Consider the following 27,970-nt stretch of genomic DNA (forward strand, 5'->3'; position numbering starts at 1 on the left):
TAAATTTATTAATCTCGAATCTACATGCAAAGTGCGAAAATAACATTTTCCCAACTGATTCACGTAAGACACATTAAACACTTATTTTGTACCGAAATCTTCTTTTTTGTTCTGCTCTTCATTTTCGTTTTTCGTATTTTTTCCTTTTTTTATTTTATCTTTGAAATACGATAAAGAGTCTAACAGGGATAAAGACGATGACCAAAGAGAAAGCCCCAACCAACATCCAAGAAATCCACCCACATAGCTGAATAATTCAATGGACTGAAACAAAAAAAAATTAATTAGCTGAATAATTAAATGGACTGAAACAAAAAAAAATTAATTAGCTGAATAATTAAATGGACTGAAAAAAAATTAATTAGCTGAATAATTAAATGGACTGAAGCAAAAAGAAAATTTAACCATAAGAATACATTATATGTTAGCCGTTGGCTGATTGCATATTCCAGTTCTTCGACAACAAGTGCAATTATTTTGAAGTGCTCTAGGCTAATTGGGAAAACCTCCAATATTTTCTAATTATCTTGTCCTTCTATAGCAGTGTTTCCCAACCTTTTTTGTGCCATGCCCCACCTAATCCTTTCTAAAATTCTTATGCCCCCCTATGTAACATATCCATAAATTTTAATATTAAAAAATTTAATTGTTCACTTAAGTAGCTTAAAATAGAGGTTTTAGGAAAGAATCACTAGGAAATTGTTAACGAAACACAGTAAGTAAATTTTCAAAACATATAATGAAGAAATAAATTGAAAATCGAAATAATTTTGATATAATCAAATTCGAAATAAGATTTTTCTATAATAATTTAATATTTTAATTTATTGAGATCCTTGCGCTGAATGCTTGATGCACAGAGATTTTATGTTTCAATTTAGCTAGCTTCAGTCTCAAGTCTCCCTGTTGTATTACATCCAGGTGATTTCTTATTTTTACCAGTAAATCATTTACAAAACTAAATCTACATTCAGCTAAATATGAAAATGTAAACTGTAACAATAGTTTTCTTGCACATTTGGGTATTTGATTTCTTTTTCCTCACAAAGCCATGCCATCACTCCTTTTATATTAAATAAAATTTTAAGTGACTCATCATTTTGCATTTCTGCGAGTTCTTCTTGGTACTGCATATTTGATATATCAGACAAATCCACTAACATTGGCTGCATCATCCGTGTCGGAAAATCAATTTGTTTTAAATCAGAAAATGTTTCTTTTAAATCAGCCGAAATAATTTTCAGATGATCGACAATAACAAGTAAAGCTGTATCATTTACTTCACATCTTTGGAGCCAATGAAACTGTTCAAAGTTTTTGTTGTTAATATATTTCTGACATAACTCAATAAGGGTAATGAAGCTAAATATCTTCGCTTTTGCATCAAACAGAGTTTCATTTGTTCCTTGAAGTTGCTTATTTAATATATTTAGTTTCTCAAAAATACCGACTAAATAACTCACAAATGCTTTACCATCGACTGTTAACAGATACTTCATTTCAGGTTCGTCGCCTAAAAAATCGCTAAGTCACGTAATATTTATTGGCCTAAATTATTTAAGAATTTGCTTTTTTCTTTCAATTTTGGCACCGAAATCTAGCATTGCATTTAAATGGCCCGGAGCAAAAGGGCTAAACTCGTGTCAAGTCAATTTTCGAATTGCCCCCCTTAACAATCAAAATGCCCCCCAGTGGGGCGTGGGCCCCACGTTGGGAAACACTGTTCTATAGGCTTATTACAGTTATCATTCCTATCTATGTTTTTTTTTATAATTTTATAACCGTCTTTGAACAGCCGACCCAATTTTTGGGTTTACAACTACTAATGCTCAACTCCTTGTTATTTTGAACCCAATTCAGAAGACAAGAGAACTCCTGGATCAAGTATTAAAAGAAATTTGCCTTCGTGGAGAACATTTGATGGAACTAACATGTATTTGCGTTACATGGAGAAGAAAACTGCTTAAACTCTCCCACGGTTAGTCTGACCCCAAGGGGACTCTAACCCACGATCCGTCCACCACTGAGGATATTTCACGTCAACACCGTGGTTGGTGCAAGCCATCGCTTTGATTCGAGCCCGGTTCACTTCATTGGAAGGCGAACTCTCTATCCCCTGAGCCATCCTTCATATCTTGAGGCTTATTAGAAATATATCGTTCCTTGTTGGTTTCAGCCAGTTTGCAATATGCTCAGAGAAGTTTATTATTTTTGTTAACAAGCCTTATTAAAAGTTTATTGCAATAAGGCTAAACAAATGCAGCAGGTCAGAGCAATTTCTTTTAAATTTCCTAAATAGCCTGAAGCCTAAAAAAATATCAGAAAGATTTAAAAGTACTGAAGACGTCTCAAATTAGCCTGTGCATTGCAAAGCAAAAATATTTGCAAAATATGTAAAAAAATATGATGCTAATGAAATATGGTAGAGCAAGATTTCATTAGCATCATATTTTTCGCCACACTGGATCATATTAGCAGGATCATATTTTTTCCTGGAAGTACTACCCATGCTCAACTAAGCATATTTTATTCACTTTCTGTTGTTTGCTAAGTTATTAGTAGGTTAATGATATTCAATCATTTCCAGACGAAAATATATATTAAATATCGAAGCTGTAAAAACCAAAAATAACTTAACTTTTGTGTTCACAAGAAAATATTTCGCTCAGTCAAGATGTAATAAACCTAAAATTCGACTACGAGTATACTCCCCCCCCTTCCTCCAGAACGTGGACACGTACCTAGGTTTGCAAAACCCTTTCCTGTATAGTCCACGTCTAGCTACCAATCCAGCTTGCAACAACCTCGGGAGCGAGCCTGATCATACTGCTAAGACTGCACCAATTTTATTAAATTATTTTTCTCAAAAAGAATTAATTTAAACAGTCATGCATATTTAAACCAAAATATGCAGTTTCTGTCTCCAACTAAGTTTCAAAAAATTAATGGCACTCACTAATGGGAAGTGGAAAATATGTATTAAGTATCAAAGTTATTAAAATAACATCAAATTAGTTTAATATTTGCAAGAAAATATGTGTATCAGTAATTAGAGAAAGTAATTCTGATATTATAAAAATATTATTTAGTTTGTACATAAGCTTGAAAATCAACCATGAGATTATTTTCCTCTTTTTATTAAACTTTTTTAATCAAACGTAGTTACATCAGTAAAGCGATTTAATCAATAAAGCACATTTGATGCAAAATATTAATTTTTTTCTGTTAAGGTATTAGATTGAAGGTAATCAATAAATTAAAGTAGGAAAAATCAGTTTAAAACTTAAGTTACAAAATAAGAAGCAGCATCATTATTCTCATTCAGCATCATTGCTGAACCTATTCAATTAAAGCTTCATCACAACAAATAAATTAGGCTAATCAATCATTGTAGCCTTTAGTATTTTCAAAATATGGCATCGAATTTTCAAGTACTTATCCACATGGTTTAAATAGTTAACATGATATTAATTAGTTTAAGCTAACTTTAAATTGGTTTTTAAAACACATTTTATTGACATAAACTACGAAATATACTCAAAAGCATATCTCGGATTGAAATATATATTTTATCGATAAATTTAGATTTTTGTTAACGAAACTGCGGTGCTTACCCACAATCTTGATAGTATGGTTCAAATAGTTAAGTCGGAAGTGGGGTCGAAAGTTTCTCTCCCTTTTTGCGTATTTAACCATAATTTGAAAACTATTTAAGCGTATCGAAACATTTTAGCATATAATTATAAAGCATATATTTAGCATATATTTTTAAAACAGGTCTTAAATGATAAAATACAAAATTCGAACGCAATTAGTTAAATAATTTTCGACAGTCGAAAAACGTGGGTAGGTACTTAATTTACGTCGTACTAGAGCGCAAGACTTACGTGGCACTTACCAAGTATTTGGGCGTGTGAGCATAAACTAGAATTTTAGGTTCATCAATCTTAATTTCCACTGGAATTCTCGCTTTGCTGAAAGAAAAATATAATCATTAATAAAATAACGTAAGAAAATTTCAAAAAAATAACATCATTTCTATGGTTTTGTATAAAAATGTAAGAAGTAAAATATTGAGTGTAACATATGAAAATTGGTTTGATATAGTATCAGTTAACTTTCCAGATAATAGGGAGATTTAGCACTTTTAGCTTCCGTACTTAAGATTGAAGCAACTGCGCATGCTCGAATTTATTATAGATGCTACGCATGTTACGTTATATTGATTTACGCTACAAAGACAAAACTACAAGCACGCTGTTTATAGCTGTTAAATGTTGTTTTCTGTGTAACCCTACCTTCGAGCTAAGAACATGGAATTTGAAAAAATGTATTGATGAAATTTAGATGTGAATCGTATAATCTTACAACCATTGCTTCATTCAATAAGACAATAATTTTATTGGTTTGGTCTTCCTATGGTTGTCTTGCACTAGTTCCATAAAAAACTAGATGTATTTTTATTATTTCAAAATTATAAATTATATTTATTTTAACCATACAATTTAGTTAAAAAAAAGTTATTGTTGACGTATGCCTGTTTAGGCAGAGAGGTGCGATCGTTCTTGCTTTCCAGTGGCGCCATCTACGGCCGAGAATTTGACTTCTGCCACACCATACGTCACACCCGTTTATAGGACGGACCCATTCATACATCTCTTCATTCATCCACAGACCGCAATTGTGACTTGAATCAGAGAACGATCGATCTTCAACCCAGAACTCTCAGAGGTATTGATTTGTTAAAGGAACATGGAGGACTTTTGCGACTCGACTGATTTAACGTGCATCAGTCACTTTACTACACGGGGAGTCTTCGGTCGGCGGGGTTCGAACCCACGAACTCTCGGACATGGGCCCAGCGCTTTACCGACCAGGCTATCCCGGCCCAGTTAAAAAAAATTAAATACTCAACAGAAGATCAACAGTTTTTAAAAATATTATTATTAATAATAATAAGCGGCATTTCTTATCGCTGAATTCATAAAAATCTATAATCTACCAAATTTTTCTGCTTACTGATCCGCAGTTTCACGTAGTGCAAAGCATCTTGAATCATGTGCCATAGCTTTAACGAAAATAGTCTTCATCCCTCGTAAATGTTTGTTTTGATTTTGTGGTCAAAGTTAAAGTGATATTCTACTACGTTAAAGTTTTTAACTTACGGATTTTTGTAAAATCTTTTATTTTCATTTACGTAAGTTTGATATGCTTGTACGGGAGCATGCGCATTTCACCCGAACTGACGCATGCGCACTAGAAGCAATCATGCGCAATCACTTGAAATCTTACGTAATCTTACGAGAGTACGGAAGTTAACGTAAATTTGCGAAATCTCTCTATGTACATTTTATATAACGTTTATCTTTTATCTCATTTTATAAGGAAAAAATATTAAATAAGACTATATCAACTCGATATTTTTAAGTTACACTGAATAATTTATTTTCTACTTTTTCATGCAAAACTATAGGACAGATTTTTTTAAAAATTACATTATTTTATATGATATTTTCCTTCTTAGGATTTATCAAGGCATATAAAAAATTACGCCTTATTTATTCCCAATATTTCCTCATTTTCGTAAATTTGATACTAACAGTAAATCTGAAGTCTGATATACACTGAGTGGTCAAATTATTATGACCACCTCAGAGTTTTATGCAAATGAGTTATTGCGTCACAGCGCTGCCGCTAGAGGGCAAGATAACTATAACACGGGAATGCTGGACAAGTGAGTCATCAGTTATACTGTGTTGCTAGCTCAGATATGGGAAAGAAAAGTGATTTAACTGAATTTCAACGTGGAATGATTGTGGGTGCGAGATGCGCCGGAATGAGTATCAGCAAAACGGCTGCACTTGTGAAGTGTTTCAGAGCAGCAGTTGTTAATGTGTCCAAAGAATGGACAATCAAGCAAAAAACCGGGTTTCAACGTCAGACTTGTGGTCGTCACAGGGCACTGAATGCTCGATCAGAGAGAAGGCTGGCCAGGGTTGTGCAGCGCAACAGGAGAGCAACAGTGCGACAAATTGCAAGTGATTTTAATCAAGGAGCAACTGTGAACGTCTCTGAACGAACTGTTCGATGCACATTGCGCCCTATAGGGTATGGAAGCAGAAGACCTGTTCGTAAGTCTCTACTGTCTGCTTTAAATAAGCGCAGACGTCTCCAATTTGCAAAGGAGCACAAACATTGGACAGTAGATGACTGGAAAAGGGTCATGTGGTTCGATGAATCACGATTTCAAATGCATCGCGCTGATGGCAGGATGAGAATATGGAGAAAACAGCACGAAAGCATGGATTCCAACTGCATTGCCACGACACTTCAAGCTGGTGGTGGGAACGTTATGGTATGGGGAGTGTTCTCTTGGTATTGTATGGGTCCTTTAATTCCTGTACCACAACGCCTTAATGCCCAAGGGTATTTAAGTATCATCGCAGATCAAGTACATCCGTTTATGTCAATGGTGTACTCTGGCGGGGATGGATACTTCCAGCAGGACAGCGCTCCTTGTCATAAAGCTGGCATTGTCCTCAGATGGTTCGAAGAGCATGACGGAGAATTTAACTTGCTTCGTTGGCCAGCACAATCCCCAGATATCAGTCCAATTGAGAATTTGTGGGATGAAATTGAACGAGCGCTCAGACAGATGAATCCAGTAACATCAAATTTGCAGGAATTGGCAGGTGCAGTTCAGCGAGCATGATCTGGCATACCTTCTACCACCTAGCAACATCTCATAGAATTCATGCCCAGACGAATTAAGGCAGTAATACGCTCCAAAGGTGGCCCAACAGCGTACTGAAGGGGTGGTCATAATAATTTGGCCACTCAGTGTATTTGTCTAATTAAAGAGGAAACCTTATTCATTTCTACTTATCGATTCCATCGTTAACAGTAAAATACTGATACTTAACTGATTTTTACCGGTAATTAACAGCAGTTATATTATCAGTAAAATTAAAATATTAATAATAGTAAAATTAAAATATTAATACATTGCAAAAAATACGATAAAAAATGATAAAGTTAATATTACTTCTTTCCTTGGATTGGGTGGACATTTTAATTGAATTCAGAGATTGTAACTTTTTTATTCAGAGATTGTAACTGATGACTAAACAGTTCTGATCAGCACTAAGAGACAATGCACTGAACATTATATATTGCCACAATTAATTCTAAAAGTTAAAATTTCAACAAGTATTTTTGACGTCAATAGTATGGCTGATTTTCAGAGTTCCTCTAAATGAATCAATACCTTTTTCTGCCATTAGTTTTGCTTTTTAGTACTCTTCTTGTTTTTCTTCATTTCAATTGCTGTTGATTTTCAATTATTTTGTTCTTTAGAAACACGTTTTAACTGCACAACTATGAACAAAATAAACTTCTGAAATACTACTTTGGTAGGGTAGAAGCCGGCCCACATGCCGTGCAAGTTTATCACTGAGCTTGTAAAAAATAAGTAATCTTTAAAGTGCATGAAATAAAATTTTAAAAACAATCGTCTGAAGATTTATTTAAAACAATGGTTAATTCTAAATTAATCCGAAAAAAATAATTTTTCAAATATCTCTCTCAATCTAATCGACTAATTATTGGGATTCTCTGATCTAGCTTTATACCCATACACTAGGCTAGCTTTGTACCCATAGACTAGTAGTATATATGGGTGAAACCGTTGAGTAAACCTATTTGATATAGTTGAGAAACGCGATCTTCGAACAGGCCGTTCCGCTTCGTCGAGGGCTCACGGATGATACAGGAGGCAGGAAATGCAGAAATCAATCAGGCCTATCAGAGGATACCTATCAAATGGCAATTTATTTAAAGATGTGACTGCGCGAACAGTAAAAACAACAATAAATCGATAAATTTGCTTATTTGGGCATCTTCTTCAAAGCAAGTAAATATGTGGTTCAAATTGTCAACTATTTTCGTTGAGACGTGGTGGCTTAGTGAATAGAGAATTCCAATGAGTGAACCGGGTTCGAATCTAAGCGATGACTGTCCGATACGAATTCCAAATCCGGCTCTCACCGATCATAGTACTAACGCAAAATATCCTCAGTGGTAGAAGGATCATGGGTTTGAGTTCCTTGCCGCCAATCTAACCATGGAAGGTTCTCGCGGTCTTCCTCTCCGTGTACTACAAATGCTGGTTAGTTCTATCAAAAAGTCCTCCACGAAGGCAAATCTAACCCTTTGGTTACGGTAATCTGCAAAGACGGCTTCATGGGGATTTTCAACATCATGGTTGTCGTGGGTATAGAATTGGCAACAAAACATTCGAGCTTTGCAAAATTCGCTCTACCTACTCAGAGCATTTTAACCCTAAATGACTAAAATGCTTAAGCTTCTCTCCTAAGTTACCTTCTTTTCGCCTCGTTCACTGAGGCCGACAGACAAGGTCACACAGCTTCTCATCATTTATTAAGAGGTGTAGGTAGTACTTAATTTCCTTTTTTGGTTGTCCTAGTGTTGACTATTTCTTGATTATCTTTAAATATTCGTTTGTCTAGCATGTTGAACTACTGTTAACTGTAGAAAAGAATCAAATTTTAATAAAATTTATTTAACGCATTCTTTTATTCCCCATAAATTAAGCTTTTAAAAAAGCGTGCTCAATATTCTATCACACCAGTAGTTTCTTCTGAAACAAAAGTGAAGCTTTTGAAAATTTAAGATTGGACTACCCATTCACCAAGTACTGAAAATTAATAAACTTATATTTTTTTTAAATCAACTTACGTAGCTTCTCTATACATCCTCTGAGAAGACTTCATGAAAGCATAAAAGAACAAGTAAAAACATTGAAGATAATTGATTATCACCGAGTGACATGAACAAGGTACGTAGAAAAAGTTCAGTGTATAAATAATTTTAAATACAGTAAGGGAATAAATTGTTACTTCTCATATAGTAACACCAGTTTGCCTCAATATATTTTTATTGTTGACGATAATGCTGTTAAAGTGAGAATCCCTTTAGAATCTACTGAAAAAAGAATGTCTTCAATAAGAGTTTGCTTTTACTAAAATCACTGTGATTGGCGCTGCTAAAACTGTCTGTGCTAATACGCAAGTCTCCTAATACCCATCCGCAATTTTGGTCATCATTCCATCATAGCTAATTGATGACAGTTACATTTGTGGAGAGTAGACCATGAAGGAGTTTCGTCACCTATGGTTCCTTTTTCCTTAAAAAAATAAGATTCAGACCAGTCGCTATTGATATATGTTAACTACACATAAGCAAACAGAGTATATTTTGTGCAACGCAGAAAAAAGCAAAGACACCGCGAATGGAACGTAAATAAAGGTATAAAAATGGATATCGTTTGGTTTGATTCTATAAAAAAGAACGTAACTGTATAAACACAAAATGGCAGTAGAAAAGTAACGAGAGAAACACGTGCAAACTAGTTTAACCAATAAGAAAAGAGGAACAAGCTTGGAAAATAAGACAAAACGCAACAAATTGAGGGTTTGGCAAGAATTCTAATGTGCATGATGTAGAAATTACGTTAGAGTAGATTTTCAAGCATTGGGAAAGGAAGGATCACTAGCATTAACGAAATAATTAGAAATTTTTAAAATATAGAAGGATTCCCAAAAATCAAAGATGGTAGAGGAGCAACATCACATTCGTTTCTGATTCTGAAATTGTAAAGGAATTTCCTGTTTATTCATTTCTCCCTTTCAATTTTATGAGAGTTTCCTTATACACTTTGTTTAATAGCCGTGGCAGACTACATGTAGTGGTTTTTCGCACTTCAATAGAAACATGCTGATTTTCCTTTGATCACTTTGATCAAGCACGCGCCCGAATTTTGAGTGCACGTGGCATGTAAGACATCCAACCATTCACCGTACGGTACATATGTCTATTGAATGAGATCTACGTGTCATCTCTTCGCGAGTTTCTCGGCGATTGAATGCATTGGAAGCAATTGAGTTCACGTTGCTCTTGAAAAATCAACTTTTCTGCTGATATTTTCAGATTCACCTTGTATGTAAACAATGGCATCAGAATAAGTGTGTATTGCTTTCATCTATTACTTTGCCTCAACCTAATATTAATTGTTGAAGTAGGTTAGAAAGTAAAATTAAAGGAAAATATGCTTAAAAAATAACAAGTATTTCAACGTTAAAAATAAGTCTAAATATCATAGAGCAAATTGCAGATAAATAATGTAGTCTGGTTTAAATAAAATTAAAAAAATGAAGAAATTCTAGCCTCTTAAACAGGTTTAAACTTTTCCTTTCCTTTAAAACAAGCAATAAGTTTTATTAACATATTTTTCGAACACATTAATATTCAAATAGACATGTCTTTTTAACAATATTGATAAATATGTCAGTTATTTACCCAATCTATAAATGGCCTATCTTGTACTCTGATCGTATACCTTCTTTCCCTATAGAAGAAGAATTATAGATTATGTGAGGATAAGGATTTAATAAAAAAAGGTTAAAAGGGAAATAAACATTATTCATTAACAGTGTAAAATGTGGTTAAGAAACAAGCTTGTCGTTAAGTTTTCCACATATTCACAAAACATATCAATGCATTTATCGGGACTCAGGTTCAAGTTGTTCAAGCCATCTTGCTGGAAATCACGTCTCATTTATACAATACTGTATGAAGCGAACCTTCTTTCATATAGGATTTTTTTATTTTTTAAAAACAGAAAACAGTCACATGGTGTTCAATATGAGCTTCATGGAGGTGTTTCGAAAATTCCCACTTTGCTAACACTATGCGGAATTGTCATTCAAATGGATAACTACTACAATCGACATACAAAGGTGATTGATTTAGGTGCTTTGATATCATTTGAACTGTCTTACGAGGTCTCTTTTGTCTTTCTGCTTACAAAATCGAATCACGTTATCTCTCAAGACGTTTTGCTATTCCAATCGTCTGAGCACATTTTTTAACTGACGCAAGCTATCCTTATTTGTGCTTGTAAGACAATATAGGAGACCCTTGTCTCTAGTCAAAAAGAATTTAGTAGTCCCATAACACTTATTTTACATATGCTAATGCTCGTAACTTTTTGTTTTGCATGCAACCTACATTATTCCTAATTTCATAAAAATATTCATTAAAATTATTACGATAAAATAATTTTGAAAAATTTAAAGAAAGAAAAGTTTTATTACATTTAATATCGTTTGGAATATTGCTATTTTTTCAAAGACAACTCATGATAGTCAAAATTTATCGCAATCAAGAAACTTACAGTACCCTTTCTAGGGGGGCCTCAGGGGGCCGGGATAGCCTGGTTGGTAGGACGCTAGACTCCCATCCGTGAGAACGGGAGTTTGAATCTAGCCGTCCGAACGCACCCCGTTAAGTAAATGGTGCACGTTAAATCTGTCGGATCACAAAGTTATCCGTATTCCCATAGCAGATTATACCTCTAGGGGTACTGAAATGGAAATTGGTTGTTCTCTGGTTCAGGTCAAAATTATGATCTGTTGATGAATAAATGAATGTATGAATGGGTCCCCCAATAAACAAGTGGTATATTATCACATAGGTATATTATCACATTTCAATAAAAATATTGAATCAAACGAAAAGAATATAAGTAATTAATCTATGCATTTAAAAAAAATCATACAATAAGCTTAAATATTAACTCTTCTAACTTTGTTTGTTACAAAATCGTTCAAGACATCCTGAAAGTTAACCTTTTCCAATACATCATTTTAAATTGCCATTATAGCCAATGAATTTAAACGGTTTTGAGACATAGTTGAACGAAGACAGTTTTTAATTAATTTATTAATTAACAACCTTATTTTTACATACTCTTTGGTTGCTTGGCCATAGAATATACATACCTATGGTAGGTACCAGAACAGTAAGTGTGCATTCACAACGTAGAATTTTGCGCGCTTTTCAAGCGTGTTGTGTTAAAAAAGCTGCTCTTGTATAGTCATCTGATTAGTCGGCGTTAAAATTACCGCGATAAAATTGCTTGCGATTATATTACTGCGTTACATATGAACTAACTACCATAATATTAATTTCTAATTTGGAATGCATTCAGAAATGTACTAAAATAGCGTCGATGTAATGTACAGAGCAAGACAATCGTCATTAAAATTTCGGATTGAATTTTTACTGTTTAAGGAGCATTGTCAATTTTTTTCTCTGTAGCACAGGGCCCCTGAACGTGGCGGGGCCCCTAGGCAGTTGCCTACAGTGCCTAATGGATAAAACGGCCCTGTTTATCAGTAGTACCCATTACCAAATTTAAAAAAAGTACCGGGGAAATAGGACTGTAAATTCCAACGGCAAAAAAATTTAATTTGTTGCAGGATTAAAGGCACACACAATTACCGCTAAAATCTACGACCGCAGGTACCTATATTATATTAGGCAGAGACCATAATACCTATAACAAGTATTATCTATTACCATAGTTAATTAAGCATCACTAGTGTCAAAAATGGTTTGACGATTGTTTACAACTCATCAAAATGAACTAAACATTTTCAAGATCAGCAAAACACTTACTTGCAAGCAACTTTACAGCTTGATGTACAGTTCACCATTAATTTACGCCTTTCTTCCTCGGAATTGCACATTATATTAGGCGTTCCAGGCTCTTGAACTAGAAAATACATGAATAAATCAATCAAATAAAAAAGAAACACACTGAAAAATGTACATATAAGCACTTGATAATGGAAAAACCTCTGTAGATTTGAAAAAATAATAATATTGAAAAAGTCGATATGTTTCAAGAGCTAGAAACAAAGGTGCCCATTCTCTAGGCTCATTAATTCTGTTCTTCAACTATTTTCCCATCTCTTGAGTCTTGAGAAAGGTCTGTTGAGTGTGTCGTTATAGTATAGTTATTTGCTGATTACTCCCCACTATAACAGTTTTGAAATTTTATTTTGTTTGGTACAGAGTCACATTGTTGTACCAGGAAACGACTTGGCTGATTTGGCTGCGACCACTGTTTTAACTCTACCTATGCCTTTCTTGGACATAAAAAAAATTATATTAGACAGTTTATCACATCTCTGTAGCAACAACAATAGCATATTAAAATAGTAACAAATTACACTTCATAAAATCAGATTTCAACCCTTTACCTGCACTACGTTTACCGCACGCAGACGTTTAGCTAATCCGGTCACACAAGTTTGACGCATCTTCATTTGCTGTTCGGCACAGCATGTATTTTTGTGGACTTTGTACCACTAAACTCTACATTCAATTAAATACAAAGCCATCATTTAAATATTATTAATAATTGGTAAGCTTAGTTTGTATATGAAATCGACTTCCTTTTTTTTAACAAGTATCTAATTGCAATGTAAGAGCCAAAATTGTGATATAGTTTATATAATATGAGTAGTAAGCCTACAATGAGAATATTTTTATTCAAACTGTTTCTTAAGAGAGTATATTTCATAGAAGTGAAAGTGCATACTTACACGAGCATGCTTCTTCGATTGTGAAGAACGTCCACGGATGTGGACGGTTATAGCAATTTTCCCATAATGCATTAAGGCAGTCGTAGATGCACACCTGGCGAAAGGCCATAAAGAATTGTTTTATTACTGAGGGGAATAATAATAAGAGAAAAACATTTAAAAAAAACATTAAAAAATCATTGTCATATAATTCTACTATTACTTTTGATAATAAAAAAAGATATGCTTAATGTACTTTAGAATTACGTAAGTATACCACCTTAGAACTACCCGAATTTTTAAACAATTTAATCATTATCGTAATACTATTGAAATTCGAAAACTAAACATTATCTCGATGGTATTGTATTATGTTGCTGAGATTATATTTAAATACGGTAAAAAACCTCTCCTACTTAAAAAAAAATCGTTAGAGAATATTAGGCAACAGCGATATGAATTTAAATAAAACTATTTTCAGTGACAATATTCAGTGATGATATTCCGTGTTACTGATAGATCATATGATGTATCCAATCTGGGACATAATCCTAACATGCATATCCCTCGATGACAATCATCGGCAACGAAACCGACAAGCCGTAAGTGCAATCGTATCCTCAACTTCCAAAATAAATTGCTTGAAAATGCTCGAGTGATACAACAATCACAGTAGCCGGAAATATCAGCAATCAGCTGTGAAAAAATTGTCTATAGTTAAAAGCGAGTCGCACTTAGACCAATCAGATTGTTTACATTTTATAACGTTTCAGTTCTATCCAATCACGTTTACAAATGTAAATAATCATGGCGGAAACGAAGATCGAGAAGACGAAATTTTTCATTGATGTTTCATCATCCTGAAACAGAACATTTTTGGAGAGAATTATTTAAATTCGAATATTAAAAGTTTTTCGTATGAGGAGATGTAAGACTCAAGGCAGTTGATGTACCATAACAGCAGCCCGCACACCATTTTAGTGGCGGTAAGTGCAGTAAACTAATTTTAAGTTAATTTTTATAAGAATATTTATTTGTTCTAAACTAATGAAATCAGAGCTTGTTATAATTTGTTTCAATCAAAACTATGATTACTTTTGTAGAAATAATTTCTATTTTTATAAATATGATGAATTTTTCTGGCGAGAAGCTTCATATTAAAATATTCACCAAGTAACTTGCCAAACGTTGTTGCATTATTCTAACATCTAAAATAAAACATCACAAAAAAGAAGATATAAAAAAAAATTTGATCGCCGCAAGGCTATCACAGGTTAACCATTGGCAAAATAGTTGTTGTCTAATTTGTTTTGGAAAAGTAACTTTATTGTGTTTTCATCTAAGACTCATCTCGGTAAACAATTTCGCAGACATATTTAAATGCAGCTCAGACACATTCTGTGTAAATTCTTTTGATGACTGAATAGACATTGAACAGCCAATCGAGATCAATATTAACATTTTCGGATTGGTACAATAGTGTTTGAAGGAGATTGTAAGTTGCATCATACACCCGTTTCGGATTTACAAGTTCATACATGAAATATGATTTGAAAGCAAGTTTTTTTTTTCAATTTTACATGAATAGTGAATGAATCGTTTATTTTGCGTGGAAGATAGTCTACTGTCTTGTGCAAGTTATTGGGTACGGTGACAATGGATCCTTTTATCCCTAACTGGTGATCAGCACCCAGTTCTCGTATTTGCATGTAGGGCATGTAGGTTGCGGTAGGGTTCAATTATCTCAACCACTCTGATACTTTTGTTAGGGACAGGCTTCATGCTTGCGTTTGAGAACAGAATCCTTTCGTTTTTCCGCTTGTGTGTAACGCTTAAGGCAGGGGTGTCAAACTCGCGGCCCGAGATGAGCATTTTAGCGGCCCAGTCAATATATCAGACGCAAAGTAAAAATAAAATAGAAATGTGAATTAGAAACGAAGCCAGCATATAAAATGATAATATACTTTATTATTTTTATAATATTGCAAGATTTATCTTCTATTTTTGATGTAACTAAGGATCAGATCATTACGAACATGTTTGACATAATTAAAGCATTCAAATGTAAACTATTTCTTTGGGAAAGGCAACTGAAAAATGAAGATTTAACGCACTTCCTAACGTACAACAAGAACAAATCTATTTTAGATGGTATTGCATCGTATCAAAAATACCCAGAAAAAGTTTCGAATCTTAGAACAGAATTTGAAACAAGGTTTAAAGATTTTAATTCTTTGGAAGACAAATTTTGTTTGTTTTCTTCCATTTTCTCAATAAATATAGACTCAGTACCCAGTAATATACAAATCGAAGTGATTGAAATTCAGTGCCACTCAAATTTGAAGGTAAAATTCATTGAAGTGGGTGTTCCTGAATTTCAAAAATATTTACCGGCAAGGTTTGAAAATACTCGAAAATTCGCATATAAAATTAATTCCATGTTTGGAAGTACTTATCAGTGCGAGCAATTATTTTCTGTTATAAATGAAAATAAATCTCCTGCCCGAAACCGTATTAATAACTCTCACGTTGGGTCAATTTTGAAAGTAGTCTCGGCCAATACAATTTCTCACGAAATAGGAAAGATGGTAGCAGAGAAGAGATGTCAAGTATCAGGACGAAAAAAAATAATTTAACTTTATATATGTTTATTACAATGTACTATTCCAAATAAAAATATTTGTTTCCATGAACATAGATTTTTTTTTTGCGGCCCGCCTAAAATTAAGCATTGTTTATTTGGCCCAACTTAGCTTTTGAGTTTGACACCCCTGACTTAAGGTATTCCCGTCTACTTTCTTTGGCGTTTTCAGCCTCGGTAAATTTTGGCCGTGACATCGGTTTTTTTCTTGCTTCAACTCTAACTTTTGGGACCGTGTCAATCAGTTAGGACCCTCTTTATTTGTGATATTCACCTGAATTAGAATTGAAAACGATCCAGTTTGAACTGCAGGTTAGAATTTCTGATTCTTTATTAGAACAATAAAAAATTAAAATATCGTTCAAATGATGAAATTCTCTTTTATTCACAACTCAAGAAGTATTTATGGAATCTCAAAAATAATCTCCCCAACTTGATGCGTAACTATGTAAGACAGCGACTATGTGATTGTCAAAATTCACCGGGTGATGTTAACAACCACCACGCGGTCATTCATAGTAATATATATAGAGATATCGCGCAATCGATATTAAATACCTCTTGTGATGTGGGTCCATTTCTATTATTTTTAATCCATTCTTCTTCATAGTCCCGGCAATCTGTTTTGTACGGAAGCTTCAGCTTATGATCTTCTTCCTTGAGTATAAATAGTGTTATGTATATTTGTAGTGCAGTAAAGATTGAAGAAATAATTCAGTTTGCCAATATTATAATAAATAATGCACTACTGATTAAAGAATGAAAAAAAATATGTTTCTTTAAAAATCACATTATTATTATTGATACCAGCGATGAGAGACGTTGTGGATTATTAGAACTACTGATATTGTGGTAAAAGGTACTTTATAAATGCTTGTTGTGGTTCACAGAAACGTAATAATTCCCAAAATTACAATGCCCATATGAATCTCAAATGCCCATATGAATCTCAAATGCTCATATGAATCCAAAAATGCCCCTATGAATCCAAAAGAATCACAATTAGTCTATTAAATTGATCTATCGTTTTTTTTCTCAAGAATTTTGCTAATAATAATTAAATAGAGAACACTGGAGAAAAAAAATTTCATCTTAAAATCCAATAGGGAACACAAGTTGTGTTTATTCTTAAATAAGAAAGTGACCGAGTTTCAGAACTTATTAAGTATATCTTGAAGGCCCTCTAATAATTTCAGATACAGTCTAACTTGATAAAATTTGTTAAAAATTTTGTTTATCTAGTCCAGTATCTAGTATTATACGGAAATTAAAAGTAGAACTTAAATTTTTATCATTTAACTGTGTTTATGTATCACCTTTTTGTGTTTTAAAACTATTCTTATTAGTTTTTATGTTAGTTTATTATTTTATAGTAAAAACCAGTGGAAAAAGTATTTATTGTTTTTAAAATTTATGAGAGTATTTCATGTGTGCCTAAACTTTCGTCCCCCACTTTAGAAGTGTTACTTTTTGAAGTTATACTTCTTATGCGACTTCCAACAAGATTGCGTTAAACGTTTAACGCTACATTTTTATTGGCCGGGAAATCACGTGGTGGGATTCAGTTTTCCCTCATTTATTTCCATATTGTTTTGGTTCTCACTAGCATGAAAATAATAAAAGTATTGTTTTTCTATAAATATTTTTTTAGTTTGTTTTGATACACATAAATTTAATAGGGCAGTATATTTTATTTTCAAATTCAGTGGATAACAATTGTAAAAAATGAGTGAAAACAATCTCACGGACAATGAGACGGATTTAAGGTTATGTCAAGGTACGTCTCTTGTGAATATCAATTGATTGTTTCTCTTTTGAAATTACATTATGACGCATTCACACACATTATTAATACAAAAACATTTTCCATGGCGAGGCGATGAGGCAACCACAAGCACTTCCACTGGTTCAAGAGGGAAAAATGCACAATATTACCGTTATTACAGAGCACGGAAGCGAGCGAAGCAGGAAAAAGAGTCGTTGAATAGAACTAGTAATCCTTCTACGACTGCTGATTCTTCTACAATTAACGTCACAGGTTACGAAGTTTAACTTCTTCCGCGCTGAGAGACTCCACACACTATTTTATTTAATATAACCGTCGTTGAACAGAGGACCCCATTTCGTACTTACGACTACTAATGTTCCACTCCATAGCCTTGTAATTTTGAACCCAATCCAGAAGACAAGAGAACTCCTGAATCAAGTACTGTAAAACATTTGCCTTCGCGGAGGACTTTTTGAGGGAATGATGGAACTAACCCGCCTTTACGTTACATGGAGAGAAAAACCAAGAAAATCTCCCAATGTTAGGGGACTCTAACCCATGATCCGTCTTCTCCTGAAGAAATGTAGCGTTAGCACTGTGGTCGATGCGACCCTGGTGCGGAATTCGTATCAAAAATGCCATGGCTGGGATTTGAACCCGGTTCACCTCATTTTAAGGCGAACACTCTATCCCCTGAGCCTCCACGGTTCTAGAATTATTACTTGAAAAAAAATACTACGATGTGAACTATTAAATCAACAGTTGAGAATGGCTTTATTTTAAACGTTGTGGCAATAGCACAGATAAAAGTAGCGTTGTCTTAGAGTTAAAGTATTGCCAACTCCTTAATTATTACTGGGGTCTTACTTGTTGCTTATCATTTTTGGGTGAATTTATCTAGATGCATTGAATACTTTTCAACTATGTTAATCTTGTAAAATAAATTAATTTTTCTAATAAAACACTAAAAGTTCCCCGTTATCTTTAAAAATGTTACAATATTTTATTTAGCACGTTAATACCGTAGAAATTGTTTCAAAAGAAATAACTCAAAAACTATTGACTATTTTATCAATGTTTTTTTTAAACTGGGAATATAGCTGCGTACTGTCAATTACAAGGTTAAAAAGAGTACATTATATCCCTGGAAATGTAAAAGTAAAGCTAGTAAAAGGAAGAATTAGAACCTACCAATTTGACGTGTATTTTATATTCTCTATTTGGTACTAGAGCAACGCCGTCAAAATTTGGATCAACTAATGTGAAGGGGGAATGTATAGAGAGAAGCGCTCGCGGTGTTGAGAAATAATCATAATGGTCCGTTTCATCTAATCGAACCTCAAAGGCTTCAGCAACAATCGCTCGTACGTCAACTAAAAGGGAAATATGATTTCAATTATGGTTACTATTTACATAACAATTCCAGATTATTCTAATGTAAAATGTAAATGTGTGTCTATATATGTAAAATGTAATAATGTAAAATATAAAAATGTAAAAATGTATTCTAATGTAAATATGTAAAATGAATATAGTACATGTTAACGAATTCGAAAAACAGAAAGAGAACATTTTATGATCCATTGTATCCTACTTCGAATGCTATATACTATTCTATAACTATTACAGTTCTATAACTATTCTATAACTATTGCATGTTCTGAAATTATATTTGTTCTTTAGAATGAAGTAAGCAATGTTGAATTCACTTTAATTTGTAATGAATTGAAGACAACAAAAAAGAAATATTTTACTTTAATACACACATCTGTAACAGTATGGAAGTTAACGGTTGCAAGCTTGTTGATAATAGAAAGGTAAAAATTATTGAGAAATTTCGAGAATTATAGAGTTTTTTCAAGTTCTTCTGCCTTTTCCTTAGGGAAATTTTGCTTCTTATTTACTACTAAGAAAATGTCGTTCGACTTTGCCAATGATTATGCCTGAACTAAATGCCTGATATTTTCAGGCTCCCGCTAAAGGTCTGGTTTCTTAGGACAAGCGCCTTATCTGGGCGTCAGCGGGACGTCAACGTCACGCTGACGCCAACAAAATACTGGTTTGTTAGCTCAAGGCCTGGTTTCTTAGAACTAGCGCCTTATCTGGGCGTCAGCGGAAAGTTGACGTAGATCTGACGCCAAAAAAATACTTTTTTGTTAGCTCAGCGTGAGCAGTCGGTCCAACGCAGACATTATCTCTCATTGCGCATGCGTTAATAACGTAAACAAATATTTATTTTGAATTTGCATTGATTTTGTTATTGTCGACCAGTGTTTTAGAGAACAAATAATGACTTTGTCCAAGAAAAAACACATTATAGCTGAGCTAAATGAAGAGTGCTATGTTTAATGAAGAAGCTATGTTTAATGTCAAAATCAAAATCTTGTCTGATTTCAATGTGCAACAGGATGTTGTCCACCATTGCTTCTGTGGTTAACGTCACGTTGTAATTCAACTGCAGTTGAGTTGGACGGTAATTGTAGTTCAAGATGAGCGTTCGATGACGTATACTATCAAACTCACAAATGGACCAATCAGAGGTTAGCGCTGATTTCCAGCTGACGGCGTCCTGTCCTAAGAAACCAGGCTTTTTAAGAGTCGTACTCAAGCGTTGCGATCGCGAATTAACATCAAGTGTCATCCACTACAAATTTAAAAAACTGTATTTGGAATTGAGTGAATGAATAAAAAGTATTTTATTAAGGATTGAAAATTTGAATAAGATACATAAATATATATATGCAGAGCGAGAACAAAATTGTAGGAATTAAAAAAGAGGCACGTGGTATCAGATAGCTATAAAAGTATAAATTTGGTGACGTGGATCACACGTGCTACCACGTGATGTTCTTTATTGAATTTATCTGACACAGCGAATATAAAATGATTAAATATTTAAATGTTCGCAATCAAGGTCTTTTTTGCTCAAATAGAGCTATATGTTAGAAACTATCACTGATGTTATCTTTAAAATATGTGATAAACTGAATCGCTTATAGTAAAATTTCAAACAATGACTAACGCTTAACCAATCAGAAAATTCCGTTTTGCTTTTTGCTCAGTCCTATTTAATTAATGAATTAATGTTTGAAAAAACTGTATTAACATCGATTGTCATCCACTAAATGTTCAAAAAAATGTATTTGCATTTGAGTGGATGAATAAAAAGTATTTTATGAACGATTGAAAATTCGGACAAGATATAGGGAGAGTGTGAACTAATAGTAGGAATTGGAAGAACAGTTTTAATTATTAGGATGAATTGTGAAAATGTGAATTAATTCTTGTTATAAGTTTGTCACCATTAGAGTTAAACGCTTTTTTTTTCTATTTTCTATTATTTACTAAAAAAGCACAAGTTTTACCTATTAGAATAAGGATTTTAGTTTCAGCTAGATATTATGGTTCATAATATTTTTTAAATTTTATAAATTTAATCAGATTATGGAATGAACTGAAAAATTGGAATGGTGTAATTTTCCTTAGGATCAGCTCCAGGGTGCACACGCTGCAGTTTTATAAATACTGTTATAATTTTTTTCTTCTTCTTTTTCCTTTGTTTCATATTATGATTACGGCATGATTGCTTTGCTTTTGATTTTTTATTCACTTAAACTAGCATTTTCTTTAATTTATGAGCCTGAAAGTATTTAAAGGTTTTTTTTTTCAGTAGAAAAATTAAATGTATTTACCTATTTTTTGTGGTGCGGTCTCTTGTGATGCTGAAATGAAATGAAATAAGTTAAAAAAGATTTTTAGGCATTTTTTTTTTAAAAAAATGCATCTTATAATTATGAAGAAATCTTATAATTATTATTTTACAATAATTATAAGATTTCTAATACTAAAGAAATTCTACAGCATTTAAGTGTAATTAATTACAAATATGTATGCTATCAATTAACATAAAAGTAAAATAAATTTTCCAAAACATTTGTTATTTACACTTTTTAATCAATATGTCTCTCTTATGTATTGTGTTAGAATAACTTAGAAATACAATAATTTTTAAAAACAACACAATAATTTTCTTGATAAATCATCTGCAATTCTTTTGAAAATTGCGAAAAGAAACAATATGGATAACGACTCACAAGCAAGACAGGCAATCTATTGTTAAGGAAATAAAATTTACTGAGCCCTCAAAACACTATTTAAGATATACGATTTTATTACAACAACAAGGACTAAAAAGCACAGATGTATGACTTTTTTTATCCTGCGTAAATGAAGGGTCCAAAGATCATAATTTCCCACAGGAGACTCAGAAGTGTTCATCATCATTAAAATAGACAAAAATGAGTGTTTGTCTTGAAGATGAAAATATTTGAAGATAAAAACATAAAGTATGATTAAAATCCACATTGTACTCTGCAGAACAAAAGGGAAAGCCGGGATAAGAAACATGTGTCATGTAAAAAAAAGTAAACCTAAGTATATTAAAATATAACTGTAATAGTTTTGTAGTAACAAGAGAGTAAGTACTTAACTGAGCATTTCATATATTTGTACTGCATAACTGTAATACAAAAATAGTAAAAGTAGGAAATACATACGAAATATCTTCAAATGTCTCTCAATTTCAGTCTTTTTAGTCGGCTCACTTGTAATTGCAAGATTATTCATGGAATAGCAATGTTGCACTAAACAACTAATATAGAATGGTCCCTCCAGACGTTCTCTGTTTTGAGAAAAACAACAACTTATTAGTATAATAAGAGAAATAAAATACAAAATATCACACTTGTATAATCTTTATAGACAGATTGAAATAGAACAGCAGGAGTAGAACAATTGATGCTATTCAAATAGCGTACTCGCTTCCCGATTTTGATGCTGAAAACTTGTACCGTTTTTGGTGCCGGCTATTTATACTTCCAGGATTCAAAGAAGTAACTTAACTTGACAAGATCTAAAAATAATAGTTGACTCTTAGCTTGAACAGGGACAGAATAAAATGTTGATTATTCAACATTTGTTAAGTGAATTAATTCTTGTCATAAATTTAACACCATTAGAATAAAACGCTTTTATTTTCTATTATTTACTAAAAAAATTTGGCTATGTGAAGTTTTCAAGAAAATTTTTAAAAAACATATCAGCGAGCACTTTTTAAAAAAGGGAAACGAATGATAAATTTTCATTCAAATTTCCAATGACTTCAAGGGATTTGGATTTTTAACCATCAAATTATCGGGAGTAACCACAATTTGCATAATATGTTTCAAATATATGGTTTTGGCCCCATAATGTCAATCTCACTTTTAACGAAATAAAAATGAAGGAATTGAACAGATTTTTAAGAGAAGAAAATGTTGTAAGCACAGATATAATTATTAAGCACTAATATAGAATGCTGTAAGCACAGATATATATTATATTCGCTCATAAACTACTTATAAGCAAAGATGTGTAGAATGTAAAAAATAATTAAAAATTGTTTATATTTTATTGTATTATTTAATAAGTGTCGAGAAAATATTTATTTTTACAGTACAATTTTTTTTATAAAATTTTAAACTATGTATTTTAAATGACAAAATACAAAATAAGAATGAATTCGATAAAATAGTTTAGGAGTTATAAAATTTCGAAGACATCGGAGTTTCAAATTTTCAGTTTTCAAGAGATATAATCAACCAATTTCGCTCACATTTTGTGTTTTGTCATTTAATATTATCTTTCTAAAAAACTTCGCAGCTTAAAATATATTATATTTTTGATTATTACGTATTAAGCAATAAAAAATTTAAAATAATTATTAAAAATTGCGCATCGTTTTAACTGCTTTACGGTAAGCGTAAAAGTACTGCTACTGGATTTTTTCTCACAATTATTATCTTAACTTGTTTTCAAGATATTCCTGTCTTCAGCACTCTTTAGCCTTCCCCAAAATACTCGAAAACATAAAAACAAATAGCCAAAATTTCTACAAAAAGTGGGTGAAGATAAGGAAACCATTGGATTATCTAACCTTTCTAATGAGAACTTTTATTAAGAAAAATAAATATCATTTTATATATATTCCAGTCTGATATATACAAAAGTTACAGGTCTGGGATACTCTTCAAATATATAGGTACACTCACAGGAAAGATCCAGGTATATCTCTTTTTACAACAAACAGTTTGATGTACCGTAATTTTTACAGTAATATTTAATGAATCACTGCAATTAAATAAATATTAATGTAAAAACTTCTTTAATATTTAAATAATTTTGTTTTATTTTAAAATCCATTTTTAGCGTAAAACAAAATTTTACGTTAAAAATGGATTTTACGGATGCTTCAGTCAGGGTGCTAATACCTTTTTACCGTAATTTGATCCGGAATTTTGTTCAGCGTACTAGTATAGACAGATTTCTGGCTCTCGTGCTAATAAACCTAAGCCCGTAATAACTATTTCTTGCTATTTCAATTTTTACTTTATTTCAGTTTTTGGAATTCTTAAATCGACTCCACGTTGAAATTTTTGAAAAAAACAAATATAAATGAAATGTTTTATGAATGTTTAAAATTTTTGACGGTATTTTAAGTTCACACAAGCTATTTAAAAATGGCTATCATTTATTTCGGAATAAATATACGGTCAAAAATTTTGTTTTGCTTTCATTCTAAACATCTCAAATATTTCATTCTTTCGCCACGGTTGCTATTTTATAATGTCAAAAATCAATTTTTTAAAGAATAAAACGTTAATTAAAAAAATGCCCTTTTCCGATGGCTATTTGTGTAATCTATAATATTATATTTCAGAAATTATATATTATATTATATTATATTATATTATATTATATTATATTATATTATATTATATTATATTATATTATATTATATTATATTATATTATATTATATTATATTATATTATGCAGGTAAGGGATGGATCCGAAACGGCACTTTTCTTTTTCGGCAAACCTTTTTCTTTTTCTGTCGAAATTTGATGTTGTTGTTGTTAATTTACGTCGCACTAGAGCTGCACAATGGGCTATTGGCGACGATCTGGGAAACATCCTTGAAATTTGATAGAGGCTTAAATTATTATTTTTATTTTTCATTTTTTTCTCACCGTAATTGAACAGTCGACCAGTTTTGGGTTTTCGACTACTAATGTTCAAGTCCGTAGCCTTATAATTTTGAACCAATCCAGAAGACAAGGAAACTCCCGGACCAGTACTCCCAGAGGTATGATTTGTTACGGGAACACGGAGAACTTTAAAGTTATGTGACTCGACAGATTGAACGTGCATCAGTCATCATTTACTACACGGGGAGACTTCGGCATTCTTACTTTTTTCCGGAATCGTCTATTTTTAGAAATCCTTCTGGGATGGCATTCAAGAAATCCACTTTTCTCCTGTCATTGTCCATATCGTGAAAGTGCAAGGATGGGTCCTTAGGAACCTAAATGATAAATCAATAAACCATTACAGGATCATTCATGGAATAGTATATAAGGGAAAATTCAGACAACATGACTTTATATAATCACAAAATGCTAATGTATTTATTTTTAAGTGTCTTAGAGTCTTCCCCATTGACAAAAACCTCTGTATTGAATGCGTGGTAACATATTTGTATGCCGAACTTGCAGTAGTATGCTTGCTATTTTAAAAAAGAATGTCTAATACTGTAATAAGTGCTAAAATAACTACATTACAAAAATAAAGCACTTGAAATTAATTAACCGAAGCTTTGTGAATTAAAAATTAATTTGTTGAAAAAATGAAAATTCCTTAACATCGAATTTGAGAAAAAATAAAACGATTTTTTTAAAAAGCTTTCTGAAATAAATTGCCGTGACAATATTTTTAAAAAAAAAATGAACCCGGGTTAACAAAATGAAATTTAAAACAATAACTAAATATTCAGAAATTTTAAAGTGCAGCACGAAATAAAATAAGGTCAAACAATGTTCTAAGAAGTAAAATAGAACGTATAAAAATGAGAAATTTTTTTTTAAATATTGGATTCGTAAATAAGTTCATGATAGAAAGTAACATTCAGCAGCATCTGTAGTTTTTTACTATTAAGTTACTATTAAGTTGTTACCATTAGTTACTATTATAACTATTAAGTTACTAAAGTTTTTTGTGAAATTGAGTAAAAGTGATTGATTTCGTCGTGGTTTTGTAATACAGGTAGTTCTAGGAAAATCTATGTTTTAGTAGGAAAAAAAAGGCGAATATTTAAAATTTATACCAATGCCAGCCAAGAAATTTTTAACAAACTCAGTTCAAAGGTAATAAATTGTTTAATGTAAAAAAAAAGACTTACATAAAAATCAGACATATTTAAATTTGCTCCACAGTAGAGCGGGTGGTCGATGCAAAATTTCTCCGGATCTTTTACGTGTCGGCATTCAGACTTGTATTTGTCACAAAATACACTCCTTTTGACTCTAGAACAAGGAGAATAAAAAAGAAGAATAAGAATAAATAAGTGTGAGCATGCCATGAACAGGGTATTTCATGATTATCACCACGTATACATAGTTTCAGAATCTTTATCAATAATAAAATGGAAAAAAAAAAAACTGTTCTTGTTGGGAATTGCAAATTGATATTTAAGCAAGAGGAAAAAGACGAAGCGAAAACCTAAAGCATTTTAAACGAGGAATGCGATATTTTAAACGTCAACACCTGTTTAATTGCTTAAGGAAATTTAAAACATGAGAATGGTGGTTATTAGAGCCGCTCTCAAGTTTCAAACAGAAGCCAAACTACTTTTAATGAAAACGGAGCAATTTAGAGGCTAAAGTTACCACGCATTGTTTATAGTTCGGCCTTACAACACATTCTGCAATAGGCTAATGCAGCGCCTCTAAACTGTACTTGTAAGCGAGATAAGATCGACGTTGTTTTTGTTTTTAAGTTACAAAAATTATAATACTAGTAATACATGCAGCGTAACATATCTTTCAACTGTAATTCGCATGCAAAATAAGACAAAACAGAGGGAAGTAGAGAGTTGCTAATTCTTCTCTGACGCATTAACTGTCGATTTCCACAGTACATAACTACTCTTTATATAAATAGAATTGACGTCTTAAGGTAACGCGATTCTCCCTTTCTCCACACTTTTACCCTCTCTGTTACCATGGTTACGAAAAATCTTGCTTTTTCTTCACGCCAGTACGTTTTAGTAAGAAAGGGGAACATACTGGCTTGGGGTGAAAGCAAGACTTGCGGATACCATGGTAACGGAGTTGGAAAAAATGGAGAAATCGTTTAACCTTGAAACTAAAGTATTTGCAAAGAACATATCAAAATTACCGAATGCATTTGAATCCTGCACATTTTTCTTTCTTTTTACTTTTAGTTTTTTCAAAAAATGGTCAATATTTTTTTCCTGTTATGTTTCCGAGAGAGAAAACTAAGACATAGTACTTACGGATTAGTATTGCAGATTGTCACAGCTGGTCTCAGGACGTAATCTGGTTCCTGTATTTCTATATCTACAATTGTCGGATAGGTGTAGAAATAGATAATAAACTCTGTAATCTGGTAAACGAATCCAACAACACAAAGTATGAAAACAATACATTTTATCATTTCCCAGAGAAATCTGCGCATTTTCTTTGAACTTTCCATTCCACGATTTGTTTGTTGCTTGTTTCCTGCAAATCATGAATAATTTTAAAAGCATAAGATAAAAAAGTTTTTTTTTTTACGTTATTCACGATAATTAGTTTTAGTTTTTTTAGAATATATTACAATGTAAGAAATTATTAAAGTTTTGTCAAAAAATAGCTTTTTCTTGTTTTTTATAAACTGTTTGTTTACCATACCCTCATTTTAACCGTCTGGTCGTTTGCGACACCTAAAGAATACTTTTCAGATGTTGTCAATGAATCCATTTCCTTTCTCGTTATTGAGTGAGATAGCTTCGTAAAAGTATTCCCGTAGTAGTCCTCTTTGTGTCAGAGGGGAAAAAGAGGTTAAGACCCCGCCACTGAGAACCGAAACAAAAATAGCTCATAACATTAGACGGCGTATTTTTTTCTTAAATTTTTTCAGAATTATTAAATTTTGGAAATTTGAAGAAAAACAAAACTGATTAAAAAAAAATATAGAATGAGTTTGGTTTCTACGAGCTGACATTATTCAA

The 27,970-nt window shown here is 32.4% G+C and overlaps 1 protein-coding gene across 2 annotated transcripts; it reads right to left on the reverse strand.

Moving 5' to 3' along the window:
* On the reverse strand, positions 1–27,473 carry LOC122272021 (uncharacterized). 2 transcript variants are annotated; one of them, XM_043054989.3, is made up of 12 exons: positions 27,254–27,473; positions 26,138–26,261; positions 25,152–25,264; positions 22,417–22,541; positions 21,553–21,582; positions 19,052–19,233; positions 16,651–16,749; positions 13,473–13,566; positions 12,541–12,637; positions 10,378–10,426; positions 3,899–3,974; positions 126–264 (listed from the first exon to the last, which is right to left on the reverse strand). In XM_043054989.3, the coding sequence occupies exons 1-11, from the start codon at positions 27,451–27,453 to the stop codon at positions 3,948–3,950; spliced, it is 1,140 nt and encodes a 379-aa protein (XP_042910923.3). In that variant the 5' UTR covers positions 27,454–27,473; the 3' UTR covers positions 126–264; positions 3,899–3,947. The 2 variants fall into 2 exon arrangements, with proteins under 2 accessions (XP_071036971.2, XP_042910923.3); XM_071180870.2 differs by lacking the exon at positions 10,378–10,426 and having other exon boundaries at positions 1–264.
* Between the last annotated feature and the right edge of the window lie 497 nt (positions 27,474–27,970).

The sequence above is a fragment of the Parasteatoda tepidariorum genome, chromosome 8, assembly GCF_982258835.1.
Source record: "Parasteatoda tepidariorum strain Cologne lab strain chromosome 8, Ptep-v5.0, whole genome shotgun sequence".
In the NCBI taxonomy this organism is placed as follows: domain Eukaryota; kingdom Metazoa; phylum Arthropoda; class Arachnida; order Araneae; family Theridiidae; genus Parasteatoda; species Parasteatoda tepidariorum.

Coding starts and splice junctions, on each gene's coding strand:
- LOC122272021 (XM_071180870.2), bottom strand. CDS start 27,453: ATGGAAAGTTCAAAGAAAATGCGCAGATTTCTCTGGGAAATGATAAAA. Junction 26,262..27,253: donor ACAATCTGCAATACTAATCC/GTAAGTACTATG, acceptor TCCTTGTTCTAG/AGTCAAAAGGAGTGTATTTT. Junction 22,542..25,151: donor ATAGACGATTCCGGAAAAAA/GTAAGAATGCCG, acceptor TTCTCAAAACAG/AGAACGTCTGGAGGGACCAT.